The sequence below is a fragment of the Muscardinus avellanarius genome, assembly GCF_963383645.1.
Source record: "Muscardinus avellanarius genome assembly, chromosome: 14".
NCBI classification, from domain to species: Eukaryota; Metazoa; Chordata; class Mammalia; order Rodentia; family Gliridae; genus Muscardinus; species Muscardinus avellanarius.
Window position 1 is genome coordinate 21,872,757 of NC_137800.1, and position 23,574 is coordinate 21,896,330.

At 38.2% G+C, this 23,574-nt stretch overlaps 1 protein-coding gene across 1 annotated transcript; it reads right to left on the bottom strand.

Moving 5' to 3' along the window:
* Nucleotides 1-7,213: 7,213 nt before the first annotated feature.
* On the bottom strand, nt 7,214-23,093 carry CBR4 (carbonyl reductase 4; the record flags this gene model as incomplete). The annotated part of the gene is made up of 5 exons (XM_080710525.1): nt 7,214-7,392; nt 14,200-14,334; nt 16,538-16,674; nt 20,660-20,780; nt 22,952-23,093. The coding sequence occupies 5 exons, from the start codon at nt 23,091-23,093 to the stop codon at nt 7,214-7,216; spliced, it is 714 nt and encodes a 237-aa protein (XP_080566651.1).
* Between the last annotated feature and the right edge of the window lie 481 nt (nt 23,094-23,574).

A 23,574-nucleotide genomic window follows, 5' to 3' on the forward strand; every position in this document is an offset into this window, starting at 1 on the left:
AAAAAAATGTAATTATGAATTCTTAAAAAAATATTGTGCAGAGCCAAGCGTAGTGGTGCATGCTTGTAATCCTCGCGCTTGGGAGGCGGAGACAGGAGGATCGCACAGGTTCGAAGCCAGCCTCAGCTACTTAGTGAGGCTCTCAGCAACTTAGGGAGACCCTGTTTCCAAATAAAATATAAAATAGGTCTGGGGGTATAGCCCGAAGGTAGAAAGCCCCTGGGTTCCATCCCCAGTTCCACAAAAAAAAAAAAAAAAAACACTACACAGTTCTCCTGTGACTAGTATTTAAATCATTATAATACTGTGATTACTGATGTAACTCTACTGGAGGACTATGGACTACGGACTATGGGATAGAAGTGTGTTTGCATGTAACACTGTGTGTATGCTGGCCAAAGAGTCAAATCCTCAACTTCCTACCATAGGAAGATAACAGATAATGCCTAATTCACAAAAATCAGAAATACGTTAATTATAAGCAAGGAGATTAGTAAGGAATAAATCAGAGATCAAAGTGACTCTCAGAAGAAATACGAAATGACTCTCCAAATTGTTAATGTACAAGTGATAAATAAAAAACCAAATTTAAACCAACACTAAATTGTAAAACAGCATTGTTTGAGCTCTGAAAGATAGTCGTCTTTGCAAGACAGCAGAGCATAGTTTATGCTGTGATAGCTTTCTTTCCTATTGCTTTCAGGTTGCAGCACAGGTTACATTTCTCACTCAAAAGACTGACTTCTCACAACTGTTGAAAACTAGCAAGCAAAGCAGGGCCACTGTGGAAAGCAGCACTCCAAAAACTGCAGGAATTTATTATCTTTGCCCTAGTCCACCCCCACTAAGGATCAAAGGTTAAGAGGCGGGACAACCAGCCTTAGAACTGACATGTGTGCTTACGAGACTGGCCAAGCCTACCCCGGTGGCCAGGCCTACAGTATAAAAGCTGCCAGCCATGGAGCTGCAATGCTTCCACAACGGATTAAACTGAGCTCAGCACAACACAGCCACAGGGAAAGGTATCATTAAAATGAGTCGGATTCTGAGAAACCGTGGGGAAATTATGTGATTGTTTGGCAGCTCCCTTATAGCCTAAGGGGACACAGATATTTACTTTTATCTGACCTCTTACCTAAAGGGATTAAAGTGTGTGATGTAAGTTATACAACTACACAGGAGCATTGCTTTTAGACCAAAAATCCACTGTCTGAGATATGCTTAGTGATAAAGATCAGGGTTAACCTTTGGTGAACAAACCAGAAATCATACTGTTAAGAATTAATGTTTCAGATCAAAATAAATAGACAGATTTGAAAACAGGACTTGAAAAATAATGCTCAGAGAGTACATAAGCAAAAGTAGAAAAGACAGGAATTTTAAAAATCCCAATGCTTCTAGCAGTAAGAGAAATCCAAGTGGTATGCACCAGCATTCCTATGAGGAGAGATGAAAATAGTACCCACTAAGCCGGGCGTGGTGGCGCAGGCTTGTAACCCCGTGCTTGGGAGGCGGAGGCAGGACTAAGTCTTTGCTTACTCCTTGGTCACAAAGTTTTCTTCCTATGTCATTCTCTAGACGTTTTGTGATTTTAGTTTTCATATGTAACCTTGCCCATTTAGTTTTTTGTGTATGGTATGAAGTAGAGGCTTAGGTTCCTGTTTTCCATAATGTTTTCTAGTTGTTCCCGCCCCATCTACACACAGCCTTTCCTTTGTTGAATTGGCTTGGTATTTTGTAAGAGCAATTGACCATATATGCATGGATCTACTCCTGGATCCGTTTTAGTTCCACTGATCAACATGGGTCTGCATACCCTACTGATGTGCCATTTCATCTGTTTCAACCTGGCATTCAAGTCCTTCTAAAAACCTAGAAGGAACAAGAACCAAACCAACAGCTGGCAACAAAGTCAATGAGACCACTTGATGTACTCCTAAAGACCATTTCTTCTGTCACACTGGTGAAGTAACACCAGGATCCATTACCCAAGAGTGAAGGACGCACCAAACAGCTCCGGCTCAGTGAGGTCAGAGTCCTGGACTGCCATCCCACCAGAAGACTAAGTATTTGTTTTCTAAAAAAGATAGTTATCCTTTCCTCTTGATGATGTTATGGAGAAATAACCCTCTCTTAAAATATCCTTTGAGGTCCTATAAGGAGATTCTTACAGAGTGGTACAGCTAATGGGAATAGAGACAATCCCATATTAAGCAGATGGACCAGCCCAAATGGAAACCATTCCAGTTCTAGACTAGTCCCAAAACAAATGACCTCTGGTTGTCCTCTTAAGAACAGGCTTAACCTGGCTTATAGTTAAAACCCCACTGCATAATATTTGGTACATAAGGAAGAGCTGGTTTTGTTGGGAAGGAATAGAAAATTATGTCATACAGTTGTCACATCCCTTCTGTGAAGTATCATAATTTATAACTGTTATAGTTAGCAAGGGTTCACTCAAACAGAAATAAAAAGCGCTTTAAAAGATGCTGAAACCCAATATCCCAAAGAACAAGTGGCAGTTGATAAAGAAAGGGAACAAATTATATAAGTATGTAAACACCTGTCCAGATTTATAGGATGGCCTGCTTGTGCTCTCAGATCCTCCAATATTTCCAACTCCAGGGTGAACGGTTCCCCCTCCCACTACCTTTGGTAGAAGTATTCAGAGCAGTCATTAACATTTACCCCATGACTACCGAATGGGAAACTGACAACGGGGGACAGCGTAGCTGTAACTGTGCCTATGGTTATCCTTTGCCAGCAAAAGCCTATGCTTCTCTAAGCACACAGCCCTCGATTACTCCTTTAAACTAGCAGCACAAGGTTCATTTATCTGAAATTTCCCTACTCTCTTCTCCTGCCTCAAGAGTGATTCAAATCAAAAGATTGCCAGCAACTAAGTTTCATCAATAATTTCCTCCTAAAGATAAAAGAAGCTTAAAACCTGTGTTAATATGGTCTTTCAGGGTACCAGTCCACCACCTTCTCAGTCTTGCTGGTGTACCAAATCTTTTTCCTTGCCCTAACAATGTGTCCTCGATTTAATGAATCATTTACAAACAGCAAGTAAATTGACTCAGGTTTGGTAACACAAATGATAAAAAAAAATACCATCTCTATTCAAAATATTGGCCCAAGAATTCCAAATTAAACTGGTGATGATTATTCAAATCGATGGCATATTGCCCAAGAGACAATAGTTGATCGCCTTACCATTGAAAATTCAGTTATAGCCAGGCATAGTAGCACACACTTGTGATCCCAGCACTTAGGAGGCTGAGATAGCATGATGGAGGTTCAGACAGCCTCAGCGACTTAGTGAGACCCTCCGAAGCTCAGTGAGACCCTGTTTCAAAATAAAGATTAAAAAATATGGCTGGGGGTGTAGCTCATAGGTAGAATGACCTTGGGTTCCAACTCCAGTACCACAAAAAAAAAAATAAAAACAAAAAAAATTCAGTGATAAAGTGAAAGTAAGCAACAAAGTCACAAATAGTAAAAAAAAAAAAAAAAAAAAAGGGGGGGGGGTAGGAAAGATATGACCCAGAAACATTGATATTCCAGAATCAATACTGAAAAAATAGATTTATGTCAATGACTCTCCCCAACTATAGCATAATATAATGACTGATGGCCCTGAATCACTAAAATAATTAATCTGTATTTCTTTAGTATATCCAATGTATTCAAGGCTGAGTAGGCAAGGCAGGGTTATCAAAAACAGTAAAGTGCAATATTATGTGTTGGTTTAACCAATTAAATGAAAACACGGTATGGACTCTCCCCTCAGGAGTTTACAATGTAGTTAAAAGACAAAATTAACAAAAAATAAGTTAATTATTAAATACTTTATTTAAGTATAATATGCTTGTCAAGTTAAGGCAATAGTATGATTTCTTAATTTACACTATTTCCATTTCAAAAGCTTGAAAAAAATGTTTCAGTAAGGAAAGGTGTAAGTCTTAAATAACTGGAATAATCTTCTCCCTTTATTGTGAGTAACAAAAGCATATAATTAAATAAACTTCTTTATACAAAATATTCTCCAAAGTAATTTATAACATAATTCTATCTCTAAAAAGCAGTTACAATCAATCCCTCCTAAATGGATAACAATAAGAAAAGAGTACAAATTTTAAATTTTAAACACAAAAACTTTAACACATTGGCTTTTTTTTCCCCAGATGCTCAAAACAGGCTAGATTGTGGGTTCTTAAGGAGTCAAATGACAGATACAGAACAGTCTTCTTCTAGTTTAGAATTTGCTAGCGTTCTCAAATCTCTGAGCAACTAATTCCAGAAACAGAATGCAAGTATTACATTACAACTTCTCCCAGGTCAGTGAGAGAAGGTGGAGAATTCACCCAAAGTGAAACAGTTTATTTTATTTCAAGACTTCCCTATATATTCTACCAATCTGACATATGCTGGGGAAGATTTTGAATAGTTAAAAAAGGTTGTAATTCTAATTTTAAAATGTAAACACACACTTGAAGGTTACGCCTATCTGTAACCTACATTTCAGTGTCATTAGTTCAGTGAAATACATTGCCTTCTTCTTAGTCACAAGTCGAATGAGTCTCACTGACGACTTCAGAACAAGGTGGTCCAGCAAAGGGCACTGCAGGCTGAGTAGAGCCAGGGAAGACAGGCCACAGCCAGCCCAGCGGGCGGGCAGAAGACAAGGCGCCTGCTGTGCTGCGCGAGGCCCACACGCAGAGCAGCACACGTGACAAGGCCCTGAGCACTGCACTTTGTACATGCGCCTGGAATTGTTAATGCCTTATAAAGTCAGGGTATTACCATGTTTTGCATTTAGTAGCTAACTAACGTTACCCATACTTTATTTTCTCATTCCCTGAATAATCTACATAAAAATATTTCAAAGATAAATTTAAAAAAATTTTAAAGAACCAGGAATCTTAATTTAGAACATAGCTTTGTCAGGGAAATAGATGGAACTGGAGAACATTGTGCTAAATGAGATTAGTCAGTCATAAAAAGCAAAAAATCAGATGCTGTCCCTAATATGCGGAAGCTAGGGAGAAAAAAGGCCAAAGGAACTCTAGACTAGGAAGGAGAAACCATAGATGAGCACATAAGGTGACCTGAGGCGGGTGGGAGGGTGGAAGAGGAAACTCCCTAATGCACATGATGTACATTCACAAACCATCAAGTCAATCACTAAGCCGAACATGAGGAGGAGGAGGGGAGGGAATGGGTGGGAACTGGGGAGGGGCTAAATGAGTGGTGTGTCATGTAGGGCTCCACCAGGCTGTACGTCATTAAGATGTATGACTACAATTAACCAGTACAAAAATAAAACAAGAACACAGCTTTGAATTTTAATATTATTACTTTGAATTTATTACTATATCCTGCTTTTTTTGTACTAACTTGCAACAGATACTTAAGTTTCTGCTAAGGTAAAATAATGTTTAGCTTCAAAAAGCTAAAAAAAAGATTTTAAATGCAATGCATAAACATTTTGAAAAATGATAAATAAAAACCCACATGAATCTAGTGACACTAAAATATCACATTATTCTCCACAAGAGCTGAATGTAAAAAGGATGTTGCCTGATACTTTGTATTTGGTTCGTACTTTTTCTCTCTATTCCCAGGCAAATATTCTCTTTAAAATTAATGTTGGCCGGGCGTGGTGGCGCACGCTTGTAATCCCCGCACTTGGGAGGCGGAGACAGGAGGATCGCGCAGGTTCAAAGGTTAAAGCCGTGCTGGCTTTAGAGACCCTGTTTTCAAATAAAAATATAAAACAGGTCTAGGAGTGTAGCCCAGAGAAGGGTTCCATCGCCAGTACCACCAAAAAAAAAAAGTTTTATTTCTTGTAAAAATATTTTAATTCATTGTTATTGCATATTTGAGTTTTATGACTATTCATGAATAAGTATTACCTTCCTAAAATTGTAAGGTAAGAATTATTATATGCAATAATGCAAAATGATCTCAATGTTTAATTTCCTACTGTGTGTGTGTGTGTGTGTGTGTGTGTGTGTGTGTGTGTGTGTTACTGAGGATTAAACTTAGGGGCATTTCACCTCTGAGCTGTGCCTTCAACCCTTTTTATTACCTAGAAACAAGGCTTCACTAGTTGCCCAGGCGTCCCTATGAACCTTCAATCTTTTTGTCTCAGCCTCCCAAGTACTGAGATTGCAGGTGTGCGCCACTGTGCCCAGCTTTTCCTGTGCCATTTTAAGTAACTCACTATACTGATTTTTTGGGAAGTTAAAAAAAACAACACCTCCTAAGTTCATGACATCTATACAGCTCATTACTGTATCAAATATTAAAACCTTAAGATAAGGATTAATTCTCATTACCTTTGAGAATTTCTATAGAGTGGATCAAGTGTACCACATTTAAATGTGATTATTTTGCTCAGATGATTAACAAGAGTAATCCCACGGTAAGAAATTAATTTTAAATTCACATCCTTATCTAATCTATACTGTTTTTTCCAACCTATATAAAAATTGATCGTCTTAACTAAGCACATGCAAAAAAAGTTGGTTAACTTTAGCAGGATAGCTAAAATTTTGACAACTAATCAACATGTAAATACTCATATTGTAGCAACTACCCAAAGATTAACTTCCAGAAAATTTGGCCTGATACAACAAAATAAGCCATCCTTTTTTTTTTTTTTTCTTTTTCTTTTTGCAGTACTGGGGATGGAACCCAGGGGTATTCTAGCTCCCAGCTATACCCTTAGCCCTATTTTTTATTCTTTATTTTGAAACAGGGTCTCATTGAGTTGCAAAGGGCCTCACTGAGTAGCTGAGGGGGCCGCGAACCCCGATCCTCCATCTCAGCCTCCCAAATGCTGGCATTACAAACATGCGTCAGCATGCCCGGCTAGGTCATCCCTTTTAGACAATATAATTTTCCACCTTTGAGTGAAAAAATTTACATTGTATTATGTAAACACATAAATTAGTATGTGTTTATATCCCTTACAAAATAACTAAATACTAAAATTGCTTTGGTCTGTAATCAATATAGAAGATATATACCTTTTAGATAAAACACACTGGTCATACACTGTTCTTTTCAGACATTCAAACAAAGAAGAAATCAACATTTGTAGCATCAATAGGTTTGATCAGTAAATGTCAGCACAGAGATAATGACTGTCTAATCCAGAGCCAGTGAGCCCACGTCTAAGCACACTGTGACTGAGATCTATAAATCATATCACGAGTTGTAATCCTCCATCCACCACCAGAACGTGCCCCGTCACATATGGTGATTCTAAGAGAAACACCACCGCATGCGCCACCTCCATGGCATCGCCGAACCTCCCGAGAGGAATGCTTTTCTTTAAATGTTCTTCTTTCAAGTCTTTCGTCATATCTGTATGAATAAATCCTAAAGGAGAAATGTTTACTCAGTTGAAAAGAGAACACACCAAGATGCTTGCTCAACTTTAAGAAAGGTAAGTTTTCCTCAGAAAATTGGGGATTACTGACAATTCTTCATTAGAAGATATAGTTTTGTTAGTGATTAAATACATCTACAATCTTTCTCATCTTAACTCAGTGAATATTTGTTGAAAATATCTGAAAGTATTTGGCCCAGCTCCTAGCCAAATGTAAGGATAATGTCATGTAAAGTAATGGGTGGATCCAATCATGAATAAAACAAAATTCTATTCCTTGGGGAACCTGTAATTGGTGAAGGGAACAATCACTTGCAATTGTGATGTAGGGATGACTGGCAAATATCCTTATAGAGGTATAAATCAAATGCTGCAGAAACGATTTTCACCTGGGCGGGGGCAAAAGCGTGAGGAGCAACGTCAAGGTAAGGACGCCATCACAACGGTGGTCACAGGAGCGGACATGCAATTCTAACAAGAATTAGTTCCATTTGCTATAGCCAAGATAACGGGAAACTAGAAAGCCCAATGTTCCCAAAATCCACATAAGAAAAAAAATGTGCCGGGTGTGGTGGGCATGTTTGTAATCCCAGTGCTTGGGAGGCTGTGACAGGAGGATTACACAGGTTCAAAGCCAGCCTCAGCTACTTAGTGAGGCTCTCAGCAACTTGTTTCCAAATCAGTAAAAAAAGAGGAGTATAGCCCAGAGGTAGAAAAGACTCTGGGTTCCACCCCAGTACCATCAAAAAAAAAAAAAAAGGAAAAATATGATGGTTATATACAACTTTGATGTAAACACACACACACAAATCAAAATTTAACTTGCATGTATGCAATAAAGCTTGCAGAGAACATGTTCTAAAGCATAAAGTCACACAGTATAAAGTACTATGAATAATTTTAGCAACCAATTCTAAATTATCACAGATATATGCCAGGAAGAACTATAGGTTAAGAAAATTTTGTAAAATTAGCCTGAGGCATATAAATAAATATTATTGATGGAATGCTTAACCCATGATCAGTATTTTGTACACTCATTTAGTATTTGTACAATCATTTAGTGTTTTCGTGTATGTGGTAATAGAAATTGAACTCAGGTGCCTTCTACCTCTGAGCTATACCCCCAGCCTTACTTATATGTTTTATTTAAAACAGGGTCTCACTAAGTTGCTGGGGCTAGTTTCAAGCCCTCAATCCTCCTATCTCAGTCTCTCAAATACTGAGATTACAGGCATATGCCACCACGCCCAGTTTCATTTAGGTTTTTAAAAAGAAAGTATTAATTTTCATGAAAGTAACAAGTTAGAAAACAATTTTAAGTTCAAGGTCACAAAAATGGACTAAATAATAGACATGCTTCCCGAAAGTTCAATGTGCAAATCCAAAATATAGTTTTCAAATTAGCATATTCCAACTAACAAGTCAACCTAAAGATATTGTTATTCAACCTACAAGGATAAAGGCTTAAATATTGGATTAAGAGTAAATTAGAAGCCGGGCGTGGTGGCGCACGCTTGTAATCCCCGCGCTTGGGAGGCTGAGACAGGAGGATCACACAGGTTCTCAGCCAGCCTCAGCTACTTAGTGAGGCTCTCAGCAACTTAGTGAGACCCTGTTTCCAAATAAAGTATAAAATAGGTCTGGGAGTGTAGCCCAGAGTTAGAAAGCCCATGGGTTCCACCCCTAGTACCACCAAAAAAAAAAAAAAAAAAAAAAAAAAGAATAAATGTTCTTGAAAGTTTTGTGAGGTGGGGTATGGTGGTGCATGCCTATACCCCAGGACTTGGAAAGCTCATTTGTAAAGTTCAGGAAATTTGCCCCACTCCTCCTTTTACTACCTGTATATTTACAGTGCTTTTCAGGCTGATGTATATAAATGATAAACTACCAGTAGGTGCCACTGTCCAACAAATGATGTATCTGCATTACCTCACTCAACAGTTTAAGTGAATACAGAGCCATCAGTCCTAAAATCAATCAACAGGTAACTGAAATGACAGATGCTCAACCAACAGAGAACAACAGACTCTCTGTTTTACCATCACATACGCAGTGATTTGCCTAGCACACTTTTTTTTCCCCAGTGCTGGCTTTTGTAAAGCCAGTCATTGAATCCTTTCTTTACAGGCATGCCAGGCAAGGGCTCTAGCAGTGAGCTCCATCACTCACTCCACTTTATATCAATAAAAACTGTTCAGAAACAAGGAGACTGCTGCTCATAAAATCAAGTACATGGCTTTTGTCCAGTGAGAATTTATATTTGATAAGTTCTAAAGGAACATATTTCATTTATCTTACTTCTGACTAGCTATATAAAAAATCAGAAAGATCATATTTCCACACTACTAGGTTACTACTTTAGTTTTTTATGTCTTTATACACAATCAAGACTTTATATTGAAATAAGATACCAGATCTTCAGCCTATCACCAGTACAGATGGAACAAGCCTTCTCTGAGATCATATGGGCACAGTAATGCTTGCCTATAATCCCAGCTACTCAGGAGGCTGAGTCAAGAAGGCTGGAAGGCTGCCTGGCCTGGGCATTTTAATGAGATCCTGTCTCAAAATTAAAGGCATAGGGATGTAGCTCAGTAGGAGAGTATCCCTGGTTCACTTTCAATTAGCAGTACCACAAAAAAAAAAATGGGGGCCAAAAGTATGTTGAATTTAAATTTCAGATTTTGGAATATTTGCATGTATATGAGACATCTTGGGGAATGAGCCACAAGTTTAAACATGAAATTTATTTATATTTCATATACACTTTATATACAGACATAGTCTGGACATAATTTATTTATTTGTGGTACTAGGACTTGAACCCAGAGGCATTCTATCTTTGAGCACTCAGAAAGTTTTAAACATGGGAGTATTTCAGATTTTCAAATTAGGATGTACAACCTGTATTATCACTTGTGAAATGTGGGACTATTTAATATACCCACCAGTCCACACGTCCATGTTCTGCCATAACTAATACTTCCTTATTTACTAGAGATTGAACCCAGGAGCTTTCTACCTCCAAGATACAGCCCTCAGTCCTATTTATTTTTTATTTTGAAAGAGGAACTCACTAAGTTGCTGAGATTGGCCTTAAATCTGAGATTCTCCTGTCTCAGCCTCCCAAGTCCTGGGATTATAGGCATGTACCACCACACCTGACTTTTAACCTAAGTTTCTAGGACCTGGGAAGAGCTAAAATAACCACAGGTCACTTTTATAAAGAAGAAAGCAGGGTCTTGTCAAAAAATCAATCAAAATTTTAACCAGAGCAAATTATTAGGTGTCAGTATTATGTTGATAAAGGGGGATGAAAAAAACGTGCCTAAAAGCACCTAGAGTAATACCTGCTCTGAGCAGATATCAGCACGCATCTGTCAACAAGAGTTGCTCCAAATGGTAAGCACAAGTTTTCTTCACTATTTGTCAAAATTTAAAATGCATTCGAGCTTTGGCAGTTACACTCTCAGGATTATATCCACGCACTTGCAAATGTGAAATACAAACTAGGTACAAGTGTTGTCACAGCCTCATTAGTTCTAACATAAAGGTCTGAAGCAACTTAAATGCCCTTCAAGAGGCATGAAGTTAAATAAATTAGGCATGCCCCTAAAACAAACATTATTAGGGCCTACCTAACTTAAAACATATTGTCAAATGTTTGAGTTCAGTTACTACACGTAATGCAGCAGTCATAAAATACCAAATATTTTACCATTTCATTTATATGAAATGTCCAAAATGGCAAATCTAAATAGATGAAAAGTAGATTAGTGGTTGCCAGGGGCTGGAGAGATTGAAAGAAATGGGGAGTGAATATTAATGGGTAAAGGGTTTCTTTGGGGATTATGAAAGTATTCTAAAATCATGATGATAACTGAACAACTTTGTAACTAGAGTAGAACCATCTTACTGCACACTTTGGTGTCTGTGCTGCTGAAGCGAGCACACGCTGCGCACTTTAAACGAGTGAAGTGTATGATTTACGAATTATACTTCCACAAAGCTGGAGTGGGGGTTACTGGGGATGGAACCCAGGGACATTCTATTTTTTAGTTATATCCCCAGCCCTATTTTTAAATCCTCATTTTAAAATAGAGTCTCACTGAGTTACAAAGGGCCTTGCTAAGAAGCTGAGGCTGTCTGTGAACTGCAATCCTCCTGTCTCAGCCTCCTCCCAAATGCTGGGATTACAAGTGTGCACCACCATGCTCAGATCACAAAGCTGTTATTTTTAAAAAGGAACTAGTTCTGAATGAAATAATATAGATTTGTCTCCAAGATATATTGCTTTATATATACAAGGTGCAGAACATGTGAATAGTATGATGTAATTGTCTTTTCATATACACACACTAAGTAGCTGAGGCTGTCCGCAACCGTGATCCTCCAGTCTCAGCCTCCCGAACGCTGGGATTACACGTATGCACCACCACGCCCGGCTAATTTAAAATATTAAAAAGTAATATATTCATTATAGGTTCAATTTATCAAATATTCTGTTTCTCATAGTCAATATTATATAATTAGTAAGACATATCAATGATGAGGACTTTATTCTATCATTAAAGTACTATCAAAGTTTAGCAATTATTGACCTTTAAAAAAACAGTCATCATTACTGGGCAAGAAATGATGTTCTAACTTATTATTTTCCTTGTTCCTTGGTTTTCCTATTATGGTTTGTTTTTTTTTTTTTTTTTTTTTTTTTTGGTGGTACTGGGGTTCCTGGAAGCCCTTCTATCTCCGGGCTACACTCCCAGACCTATTTTTACATTTTTATTTGGAAACAGGGTCTCCTAAGCCAGCACGCGCGGCTAGCTTCGAACCTGCGCGATCCTCCTGTCTCTGCCTCCCAAGCGCGGGGATTACAAGCGTGCGCCACCACGCCCGGCTATGGTTTGTTTTTTAATTGTTTTCCTGCTAACTGGAACCTCCAATTAGCCTTCAAGGCAATCAGAAAAAAAATTATTTCTAACATCAATTAACTCAGATGTATGTTAGTTAACTCTGATGTATGTCAGCTTGATTAAAAGATCGAGTAAGAAATCTGGTCAAAATTACTATCTAAAAGTAAAAGTTAATCCACAAAATTGATTATACTATTTCAATTTCAATGAAGCAAATTTGTACCCATGTGCATATATAATATAAAACGTTATCCTGTTATATATATGCACATATTAGAAAGGCTACCTTATTAAATGGCCACATTTTAGCCAACAAGTTTTTATTTGTAGTATAAACTGTACTGGAAAGTAAGATCTTTAAGAAAGAGTATACTATACTTCCATGATGCTCTTCCAACTTCCCTTTTGCATACAAACTGCATTCCCACTATTTAGTCCATTGCCGTGACAACTAACCTACTGTAGGCACAGTTAGCATTCCTCCTTGGGCATTTCCATAGCATCACAAACATAGCTCTACCTTCAATTCATCATGTTACATCATAATTATTTGTTTACATATCTGTTTTTGCCACTGTGATTTGCTCCTTGTGACAAAAATATATATATTTTATTCATTTCTGTATCTCCAGGTGCTTGCATAAGTCCTGCACACAGGGAGACACTCCAGGAAATTTGCTGCATGCATGATTGTGAATTAGGAATACTTGCATTAGACTTAAACTAGTCAACTTTTAAAAATACCATGAAATAGAATTAACTATTCATTACCCACACCATTACAATCCTGAAGAGAAAGAGAAGCAAATTGCAAACCACAAATAATTTATACCATAGGTGGTTGGTCTAAAGTTAATACTAAAATCAGTTAGCTTGCACAAAGGACATACAAATAGAAAGCAAAGCCAAGATAATGACAATGACGCTTCTGATTCACTCTCTTTCTTTTCTTTCCAAAAAATGGGAGCATCCAAACTACAGTAGATTTGAAATATCTGAGTTAACTAATCTCTGTGCCTGTACAATGAATTGGGATGAAGGCATATTATAGAGAAAAAGAATTAACAGGAAATGTTGCTAAAATATCAACACCAAATAAAACACCAATCCTAGGGTCCAAGATGAAGTCACTAATGCCGTTAAAGGGAGAGACCTACTGCAGCCCAATCTTTATTACAGTCAGTGATTTGAAATAAACTGTCCTTTTTACATAGGTGGTTAGTTTTTAAATACCTACAGTAAGCTAAGACAAAGATTCTATGGCTAAGTGGCAGAGATATAGGAAACATTCATTTTATTCAAAGAGACAAACACTTAACATTCTAGTATACCAGCTAATGAGCAATAATGTCGAAGTGAGTTTTAGCAACTTGTCACTAAGCCAGGCAATGTTATCAACTAGTAACAAGGCAAAAGTAAATAATAAAAAGGTAAAAGCAAACTGGAAAGTTCTGGATAGTTTGGGTACACTATAATAGCAAAAAGATGTAAAGACCTAAAACTTGTAATGATTATAAAAGAAATCTTAAGCCGCATTACCTTAAAGTTTTTCACAAATTAACTTTGTATCCTTAAGTCATTCAATCCTAATCTCAGCTTTCTAAACTGTAAAAATGACTGCAATAACATCTCTACAATCCTTTCTTTACCTTGAGTTATTTCATAATTAGTGAAAAAATTTTTTTAATTTGACATAGGATCTGAGGTATAAGGAACTTTTTTCTTGTCATGAGTTCATCACTTGATTCTTTTCCCAATTATTTTAGGACCATTCCACCCAGATGGCAATTAATGACTACCAATGAATGGGCAAATCAATGAGTTCTTTCTCTGTTAAACAAAAGTAATAATGAAGTATTTTAATAAAAAGTTCTTACTGACCTGGTGCAACTACATTCACCCTAATTTTCTTTCTTGCTACCTCTTTAGCAAGTGCACGAGAAAATCCAACTAATCCTCCCTTACTGGCACTGTACACAGACTGGCCCAAATTGCCTTTTAAGCCGATAATACTTCCTAGAAGGAAAAAAAAAAAAAAAAAGAAAGTAAGCAAATTCAAACTACTTAATGGAGATGACTTAAAAATTCATATAATTTATAGCAAATAAACCAAAAACGGTTAGAACCTACTGCTAAAATTGTAATTCTAACAACCATTATTTGAGTAGAAAGACGTGAGAGTCCAAGTGTGCTCCAGACAAATGCAGAAAACAGGATCTGAAAGAAGCTGCTGTACAAGTCTTAGGTGGGGGGCTTACAAACTGATCTCTTAGGTGAAAAGGACCCTTTCCAACTTCTGAATTGGTGAGACATAATGAAAGCTTATAACAGCTTCCAGCAGGAAGAGGTTAAATCCAGAAAAAGTCAGTAAAAGCTTATTAATTTTATGATTCTACAACCACAGACATAAGGACATATTTACTTCCACCAAAAAGAATACTTCATTTGAAAATAAATCTCACTAAATTTTAACTACTGGCAATCTAAACTGGCAACACTTCAATTAGAAACTTTTCACAAAAGTGCAATTTTGTTACTCCACTGATGTATTATAACTTGTACTGCCTACTAAATATTCTCAAATGACCACATTTAATGAATATTTAAGAATAATTTATAATTCAAACATCAGCTGTATGAAAATAAATGCTTGCAAAACAGAAGTGGAAAAGTAATTTTCTACATCACTGACCTGTATTTATAATACAAAGTTAAACAAGCATATAAAAATTTTTAAGTAACTTTACTTTAGAGAAAGTCTACTTTTCCTATTATAATCAACAAGTCCAATGTTAAAACATTATACAGGCATGCATATCTTAATGAGATGCATACTGAGAAACACACTGTTAGGTGATTTCATAGCTATGCAAACATCATAGAAGGTGCTACTCAAATCTTCCTAGCGTGGCCTAGTTCACACCTGAGCTATATGTTATAGCCTATTGCTATAACAATATAGTGATAGCTTCAAAAATATCAATGAAGTTTCTAGTACTTTAAAGTAGCCCTTCCTGTAATAAGAGTCTCCTAAGTATAAGAATACTGCCTTTACCAAGATTTTAAAAAGTTTTTCATAAATCTGAAGGACTAATTTGGGTTTTTAAAACTGTACCTAAAAAGGTGATATTTTAGAGTTAAACAAATATCCCCATTTTCCCAAGAGATAAATACAGGCCTCTGTGCTAATTTTTAGAACCCAGTCATTATCTAGCCGTGTTAGATAGCAAGGGCCTACTCTCTGTGGGACACTAATTCCTTCTAAAAGAAAACAGATCCTTTACATAGGGTCATTTCCTTTAATGGAGCAGCATCCCACTTTGGCGGCCTTTTAAAGTATTATCTCTCAGAAGTGAAAAGCAAGTGGTATACCACTATTTTCTTTTCCTTTTCTTTCTTTTCTTTATTTTTTTATTTTTATTTGTGTGGGTGGGTACTGAGGGTAGAACCCAGGGGTTTTTCTACCTCCAGGCTATACTCCCAGACCTATATTATAGTGTATTTGAAAACAAGATCTCACTAAGTTGATGAGATCCTAAGTAGCTGAGGCTCTGAACTTGTGAGATCCTCCTGTCTCAGCCTCCTACACGCTGGGATTGCAAGTGTGCGCCACCACACCCAGCTACCAAATTACAAAATTTCAAATTACAAATTTCAAATTACAAAACTGAAATAAAATGTCAAATCCTTTTGTAATTTAAGTTCTGCTCATTCTCGATTCAGACATATCATAGAAGTTACGATTTATATCCATTTCAAAAAACTGAAAGATTTTAACTTCTGCATTAGGTTTATGCATACTGCAATTATTATTTAGCCCCAGTGTTTATAATTTTTAATTCTTTGTCCATATCTTAAATATTAAGTTTCACATAAAAGTTGGGATGCCCAGTTTCTCTTGAAAAATCAAAATTGTTGGGAAAATTGGGACCAAGTTCATTAGCAATGAAGTGGATCCAAGCAGTAGCAGCCTGTACCAAATGGCCCTGGATGTAAACCTAGATGTCTTTTATCCTTTGACACCTGGCATCTACTGTGACCTGCTGGCCCCTTTCTGAATGTGTGATTACCCTTTCGCTCTCTAATCAGTTAAGCCCTTTTTCCATACATAATACAAAGATAAATTCCATCCAAGTCTCACATGTGATATTACAAGTGAATGGATTAAATGCTTCGTGGTGGAATGGGACAAGTATAAACCCACAAAGGTGAAACTCACCCACATTAACAATGGACCCCCCCTGCTGTTGAATCATGGTCCTCATGGCAGCTTTGCATGTCAGCATGGAACCCAAGAGGTTCGTGTGAAGCTGAGATATCATATCTTCAGTTTTTGTTCTTACTAAAAGACCATCCCTAAAAAAATAAACAGCATGTAAAATAATAGGGAGATAAAACTCATACGTAACATTTTGATTCAAAGCACAATGTAAGAAATGCTTCATCTCTGAGCTAGAAAACCTAGAAAGTCCCATTTTGAACTTGACTTGGGAACCACTAAAACAAAAATTGATGACCCTTTAAAAAGAAACCACTTGGAAGGCGGATTCCTCCCCCCTTTCAGCCAGAATAGCAAATATTCCTAGCTGCTAAAAGTAGTACCATGTAACCAAAGTACTGTAAAGAACCTGAGGAATTGCCATATTAAGCTTTGCTTAGAAAGACAATTAGCATGTTATTCTAAATATTTTCTCCTAAATTCATCTTTAAAAAGAAAAAGAATAGTGGGAGTAGCCAAGAGGGCCTGGAGGGAAACGCACATGCAATGCTGTGTGCGTGTATGTTTCTCACTCTGAATCTCACTCTGCTGCATGATTACAATGCACACACAACACAAAAGAAATATCTGAGTGTAAGCTGGTAGTTGGGCTGAGGGACGCTGTAGTGGGAGAATTAATAATAATAATAATAATAATAATAATAATAATAATATAATAATAATAATAGAAGAGAAAGAGGAGGAGGAAGATGATGATGATAATAAGAATAGTGCATGGTTAGACCAAATCTAGGAACTTTCCACTGTACTTTTTGCCATACAGAAGTAGGAGATGAATCAGCAATGCCCAAAAATGATGCATGCACACTTTTGGCAAGGGTTATTTTTTAATTTTTTTTTTTGTATGTGTGGTACTGAGGATGGAACCCAGGGGCATTCTACCTCCAAGCTACACCCCCAGCCCTATTTTTTATTCTTTATATTGAAACAGGGTCTCACTGAGTTGCAGAGGGCCTCACTAAGTAGCTGAGGCTGTCTGAGAACCGCAATCCTCCTGTCTTAGCCTCCCAAATGCTGGGATTACAAGCGTGCACCACCATGCCCAGCTTTTGGCAAGGTTTAATGAACAAATTTAGCCCATTTATGCTTTGAGAGACCAGAGTTATGAATTTGGCCTAAGAAACAGAAAACCCATAGACATCCCAGCCCTGAAGCAGAGCAAGAGCTGCTGGCACCTCTGCTGATGGTAGGCACCACCAGGAAGCGTGGACCACCAAAGGCCCCTCCTATGAGGGCTTGTATGCTCAGAATGTTGTCATTTTATGGAGTACCAACATGTTTATCACACCTCACTGGAAGGAAAATATGCCAAAAAGAGACCCATTTGGTAGAGAGAGTACTGTCCAAGGAGCATAGAATTCTGAAGAGGTGAAGGAAGATGCCACAGGTATGACTGCAGTGGGCTCAGGGGGGCAGCTGTGCCCGTGCCTTAGAGAGCGACACCAGTGAGTCCCAGGATGACTCCCCACCCCGGCCGTCAGCTGCTGTAGCCGTGCACCATCGGGAGGAGGACAAGGAGGAAGATGAGGAATTTGAAGAGGTGGTCCAGCCGGCCATTCTCCTACACGGAAGTGAGCCAGTGGCCAGAGCTGGTGGCGCAGATGACTCCGGAAGAGGAGGATTACATGGCAGTGGGGCAGAGCGCATGTCTGAGGGCCTCTTCAAGTGAGCTTCCCCTCCTGCCTGCAGACTCACTACAGAGAGAATGTCCCCACCCTTGAAGGAAAGGGCCCGCTTGGTATAAAGCACCTGTTAGTACTGCACAAAGACTAAGGGGAGGGAAAGTTGAATTTTTATGCCAGAAATTTCCCAGAAAGCTAGGTTAGGTGTAAGCATCCCCTTCTCTGCTGTTACTACAATACTGATATTTATGTATTTCCTTATCTAATTTTTCCTTTTCCTTGTAAAGACACATTTTCTCCCTTCTGAAATGAGGAAAGTCCATAAGGTAAATTCATCTTATCTGCATACAGAAGCCTACTGCAATAAATTACAAACTTCACTGATGACATCCTTTTCTGACTATGCCTTCTAAACAATCCCTTCTCTTGCTGCCAATGAAAGCAAATCACTGATGAGAGAAAAAAATGCTAATATTTCTTTCTCTCAAATCAAGGTTGAATCAATATGTAGGGAAGGAAGAGTATGTACAAAAGAGAAGTAGATGTTCCCTTATCTTTTTGTGATTCATATCTAAACTGAAATAAAGAATGCTTGTTAAACCCTTATGAAGAAATGTTAAAAAAAAAAAGACAAAAAGCCAGGTATGGTGGCGCACGCTTGTTATCCCAGCATTTGAGAGGCTGAGACAGGAGGATCCGGGTTCATAGAAGGTCTTGGCTATTTAGTGAGGCCTTTGCAACTCAGTGAGACCCTGTTTCAAAATTAGGAATAAAAAATAGGGCTGGGGGTGTCACTCAGAGGTAGAATGCCCCTGGGTTCCATCCTCAGTACCACACAAGAGCTCATATAAAGGGCTGAAGAATAGAGAGTATTAGGAACAGTGCCTTAGAACTGCCGAGTTTGTTCTGATTTGAGAATCTTTTCTATAAAGCTGAGACTGTTCTCATTTTTTTCTCTTCTATAAACGTCTTGGTCAGTGCTACAAACTAAGTAAACAAAAACAAAAATTAAGAAAAACATTCCTGCAAAAATCAGCATAAACAATTGATTTTGCTCTCTCACACTCTATTTCTAAACATCATTGTAGGCTTTCTTTGTCTCTCTTTTGATTGTGAGAAACAGTATTTCAGAAGGCATCCAGTTTATCATTGAGCATTCTAATACCAAGAAATATATAGCTTTTTGGGGTTCTCATTATGTAGCATGGTATTATTCCTGAAGGCAGAAGTTTAAAAATAAAGAACTTCTACATAAAGGTATACAATAATTGTATATTTTAATATTTTTTCTTGAATTATAACTTTTAAGTATTTATCCATTTATAGTCCATGTGTGAAATTAAGATAGCATTTTAGAGTATCTGAGCCTGGTACAAAGTGATGTTTCATTTACCTAGGTTGTATTAATGACTGAATATTGACAATAAATCTATTTTATACTGGAAAAAAAGAAATATCTGAAATAAACAACCTGACTTGAATTCCCAAGGAACAACAGACAGAAGCTTGTTTATTAAGAAGCCCAAATTAGCAGAAGGAAGGAAATAGTAAAGATCAGCACCAAAATAAAAGAATTAGGGTTTTGCTTTGAATGTGTCTCCAAAAGGCATGTGTCGGAGACCTAGTCCAGTGCATCAGTATTGAGAAGTGGGCCACTCAATAAGCGTTCATGTCATAAGGGCTCCACCTCATGAACAGATTGAAAAAGCTGTATTTCTTGCTCACCCGCATCACTCATATTTACATTCCCTCCCTCCGTCTCCCCCACTATCTATCATTCCTCTTTTTTTAGGGATGGCACAGCAAGTAGGTCTTCACCTGATGAGACCCCTTTACTTTGGGTGTTCCCATCTCAAACTCCAAGAAATAAATATCTTTATAAATTAAAAATGAAAAAGAATCCTAGGTGGACATAGTAGTGTACAACTGTCATCCCATTACTTGGGAGGCTGAGATAGGACGATCACAAGTTGGAAGCCAACCTCAGCAACACAGCGAAGCCTTCAGCAACTCAGTGAGAACCTGTTTAAAAAAAATAGGACTGGGGGGAAGCTCAGAGGTAGGACACCCAGGGGTTCCATTCTCAGCACCAAAAAGAACACCCTACCCTATGACTTCATCAGTTCATGTACTGGCACAACTTATATATATGACGGAATTCAGAATATCAGTTACCTGTGAGAAAGTATTATTTGAGAAGAAACTGAGAACCTTCAAAAGTGCTAGAAATGTTCTATAGCTTAATACTGGTAATGATAAAATGATAAATTGATTACACTTATCTCGATACCAAAGAAAAGAATGTATTGATTGACAAAGTTTCAACATACATACTTTTTTCCAATTAAACATAAAACATTAACTCATACTCGTAATCAAAGACCTATCTGGAAAAGCCAAAAAGGAAAACATTGATAATTTACTTAAATCTGTGACCAACCTGTTAACACCGGCTGCATTTACCAAGAAATTTACTTGTCCTAAATGTTTCTCCATCTCTTCAAACGTATTTTGAACATCACATTCTTTCGCGACATCACAGCGAAATGCCAAATGATTTTCTACAGGACAGAATTGAATTAGAATTACTTATAACTTGAATTCATCAAATATATATTTGTTAAGCATTACTAGAGATAATGTCATGAGTTGGCATGGCAAGTTCTCACTGACTTCTCTAATGATACTGGAATGGGGGTAGGCAGGGAACAAGAAGAAATAAAGTAGTATTGCAAAAGTTAATCTGACTATGGAAACAGCTCAAATAAGCCTATGTTTGATATGAAGTTACCTATATCAATGTTAATATTGTATATCGAAGAGGGCAGGGTGGGACGCGGGTAAAAACACACAAGTGTCATGTGCATGTACATTTCTATTACCCTGAACCTCACTATAATGTATAATTACAATGTACCATAAAAGACAAAAAATGTGAGGGAAAAAGATAACTTAAAAACTTTGGAGGACTGTTTTGTTTTGTCGCTGACACACTGGCACACATCTATAATACAAGCTACTCTGGAATGCGAGCCAAGAGAATAATTTGAACCCAGGCGACGTAATGAAACCTGACTCTTAAAATTTTTAATTAAAAAAAATGAAGCTTTGTTTTTAATCAACAAAAAGTGACGGGAGCCTTTTTCAAATTTATAAGGCCTTGTAAGATTCATATATAATGTTTATAGCTTTTACACTGAACCCATGTTACCCAATTCAAGTCTTCTGGGTTTTATATTCCTGTTTTGAAATGTATGGCTAACTCTTTTAGGTTGAATAGGGTTCTTTGGCAGTCAGGATGAACAGCAGGATTACAAATACACTACTGAACATATATTTTAAAGGTCATTATTCAGATCTAACTATAGGGAGAGAGGAAACACAGAAAGCTAAAAAAAAAAAAAGTTAACTAAAAGCAACCATTACCTGTAAAAAAAAAAAAAAAAGGCTACTTTCTAAAAAAATGTTTAAAAAACAAAAAAATTACAATTCAAATGAACACAAAGTATTCCCTATTTAATAATCTACTGTTTTAATATATAAGCTCCTCAACTTATGATGGGGATACATCCAGATGAACCTACAGTAGGGTGAAAATCTTAGGTTAAAATGCATTTAAAACATCTACGAAAACTAGCTGTATAGCTATCTATGGCAGCTAGCAATACAGTACACCATACAGTATGGGGCATGTAGCCCAGAGTTACACTAGCATTATCCCCTCAAGCCTTGGCACCTGGGAAATCACACTTTACTAATGAAATCCAGGTGTTCAATCTTATTCATGGAACAATATGAGTCAAGGCAATGAAATGCTCAAAGCATCACCTCTAACTCTTGGCTTTCACGTGAAAACTTGTTTGGTCCACAATCACCCTCTAACATTCAACTCATGCTTTTAATCTGATCCAGCAAACACTGCTGGCTTGGCTGACTCAGGAAGGAGCACCACTTTCCCCCTCCTTCGTCAGAATGGCAAGGAATGGGAGCTGCAACCAAAGAAATGACGTGCTGAACTGATGGTACCAAACCCATAAGCAATTTATTTTAAAAGCCACAGCCACAAGATACACCTTCAGGCTGCAGTTCTTCCCAATGCCTCTCTGATGGCGACCAGTATTTTTCTCCATCCTGTATTATTACCTCTGGAGTATCTTTCACACATCCTGCTTCTCCCTACCATCTCCCTACCATCGTGACTTAAATTTGCAAAAATGACTAACCCCATTGAGCAGAATATATATATTTAATTTGAATGCAGTAAATTGGACTTAGCAAAACAAATTTCAATTGTTTACTTATAAAATCCAGCAAATAAATAGCTTATTGAAGTTCTTAATAGATGAGGTGAAGCAAACCAGAGTGACTGGTACCCAAACGGTCTCTCTTTGAAACACTGCTCTGTGCATTTGCCCGGGGGCAGAAATAGCCCTCCACAAAATAGTAGTGAGCAGTCTTCTTTCCTACTTGAACAGTAAGACCTCCCCCACTTTCCCTACCAAGGGGGGAAAAAAAGTGTGGTGTGGCTCTCTACTACAAGATGCCAAAATAAAGCTCGTCAAGATCAGCAACAGCGGGCAGGGCTGGTGGCGCCGGCCTGTCCGTGGGAGGTGGAGCCAGAAGATCCCAGGTTCAAGGCCCGCGTCAGCAACTTAGCAAGCGCCTGGCCTCGCCCGTTCTGCACCTGCCACTTGAGGCCTCGGGCCGCGCGGCTGGGCGGTTCGGTACCTACCGCCGAGGTCACCGGCGGCGGCCTGGGCCACGTCCAGATTTCTGGCGATGATCGCCAGTCGGTAGCCTTTCTGAGCCATTAACTGGGCAACTGCCCTGCCAATACCCCGAGAGCCTCCAAAAATGGCACAGACTTTGTTCATCGTGGACCCGGGATCGCAAAGTAACAGAAAAGAGGGTTGGGCGTGGCAGCTTCTTTCCAGAATTGGGGCTTAAAAAAAAAAAATTAAAGCCAAACCGCTGCAAACACCCCCGTAGAAACTTCCTCCAGCCGCCAGTCCCTACCGAAGGAGGACAGAGAGCACGGCGTGAGCGCGTACGTCGGCACGCACGAGCGCGTCCGCGCGATGACGTCACGCGCACAGGGCTCCCCCTAGCGGCGCCATGCGAAGACGCAGCCCCAGCCCCAGTCTCGCTGCTCTGGAGAGGATATAGCCAAGATCCCTGATCTCCGGCTTTTCATCGGTTTTTTTTTTTTTTTTTTTTTTCGGTATTGGAGATGAAACCCAGGGGCATTCTACCTCCGAGCTACATTTCCAACTCTTATTTTTTATTCTTTGTTTTGAAACAGTCTCACTGAGTTGCAAAGGGCCTCACTAAGTAGCTGAGACTGTCGGTGAACCC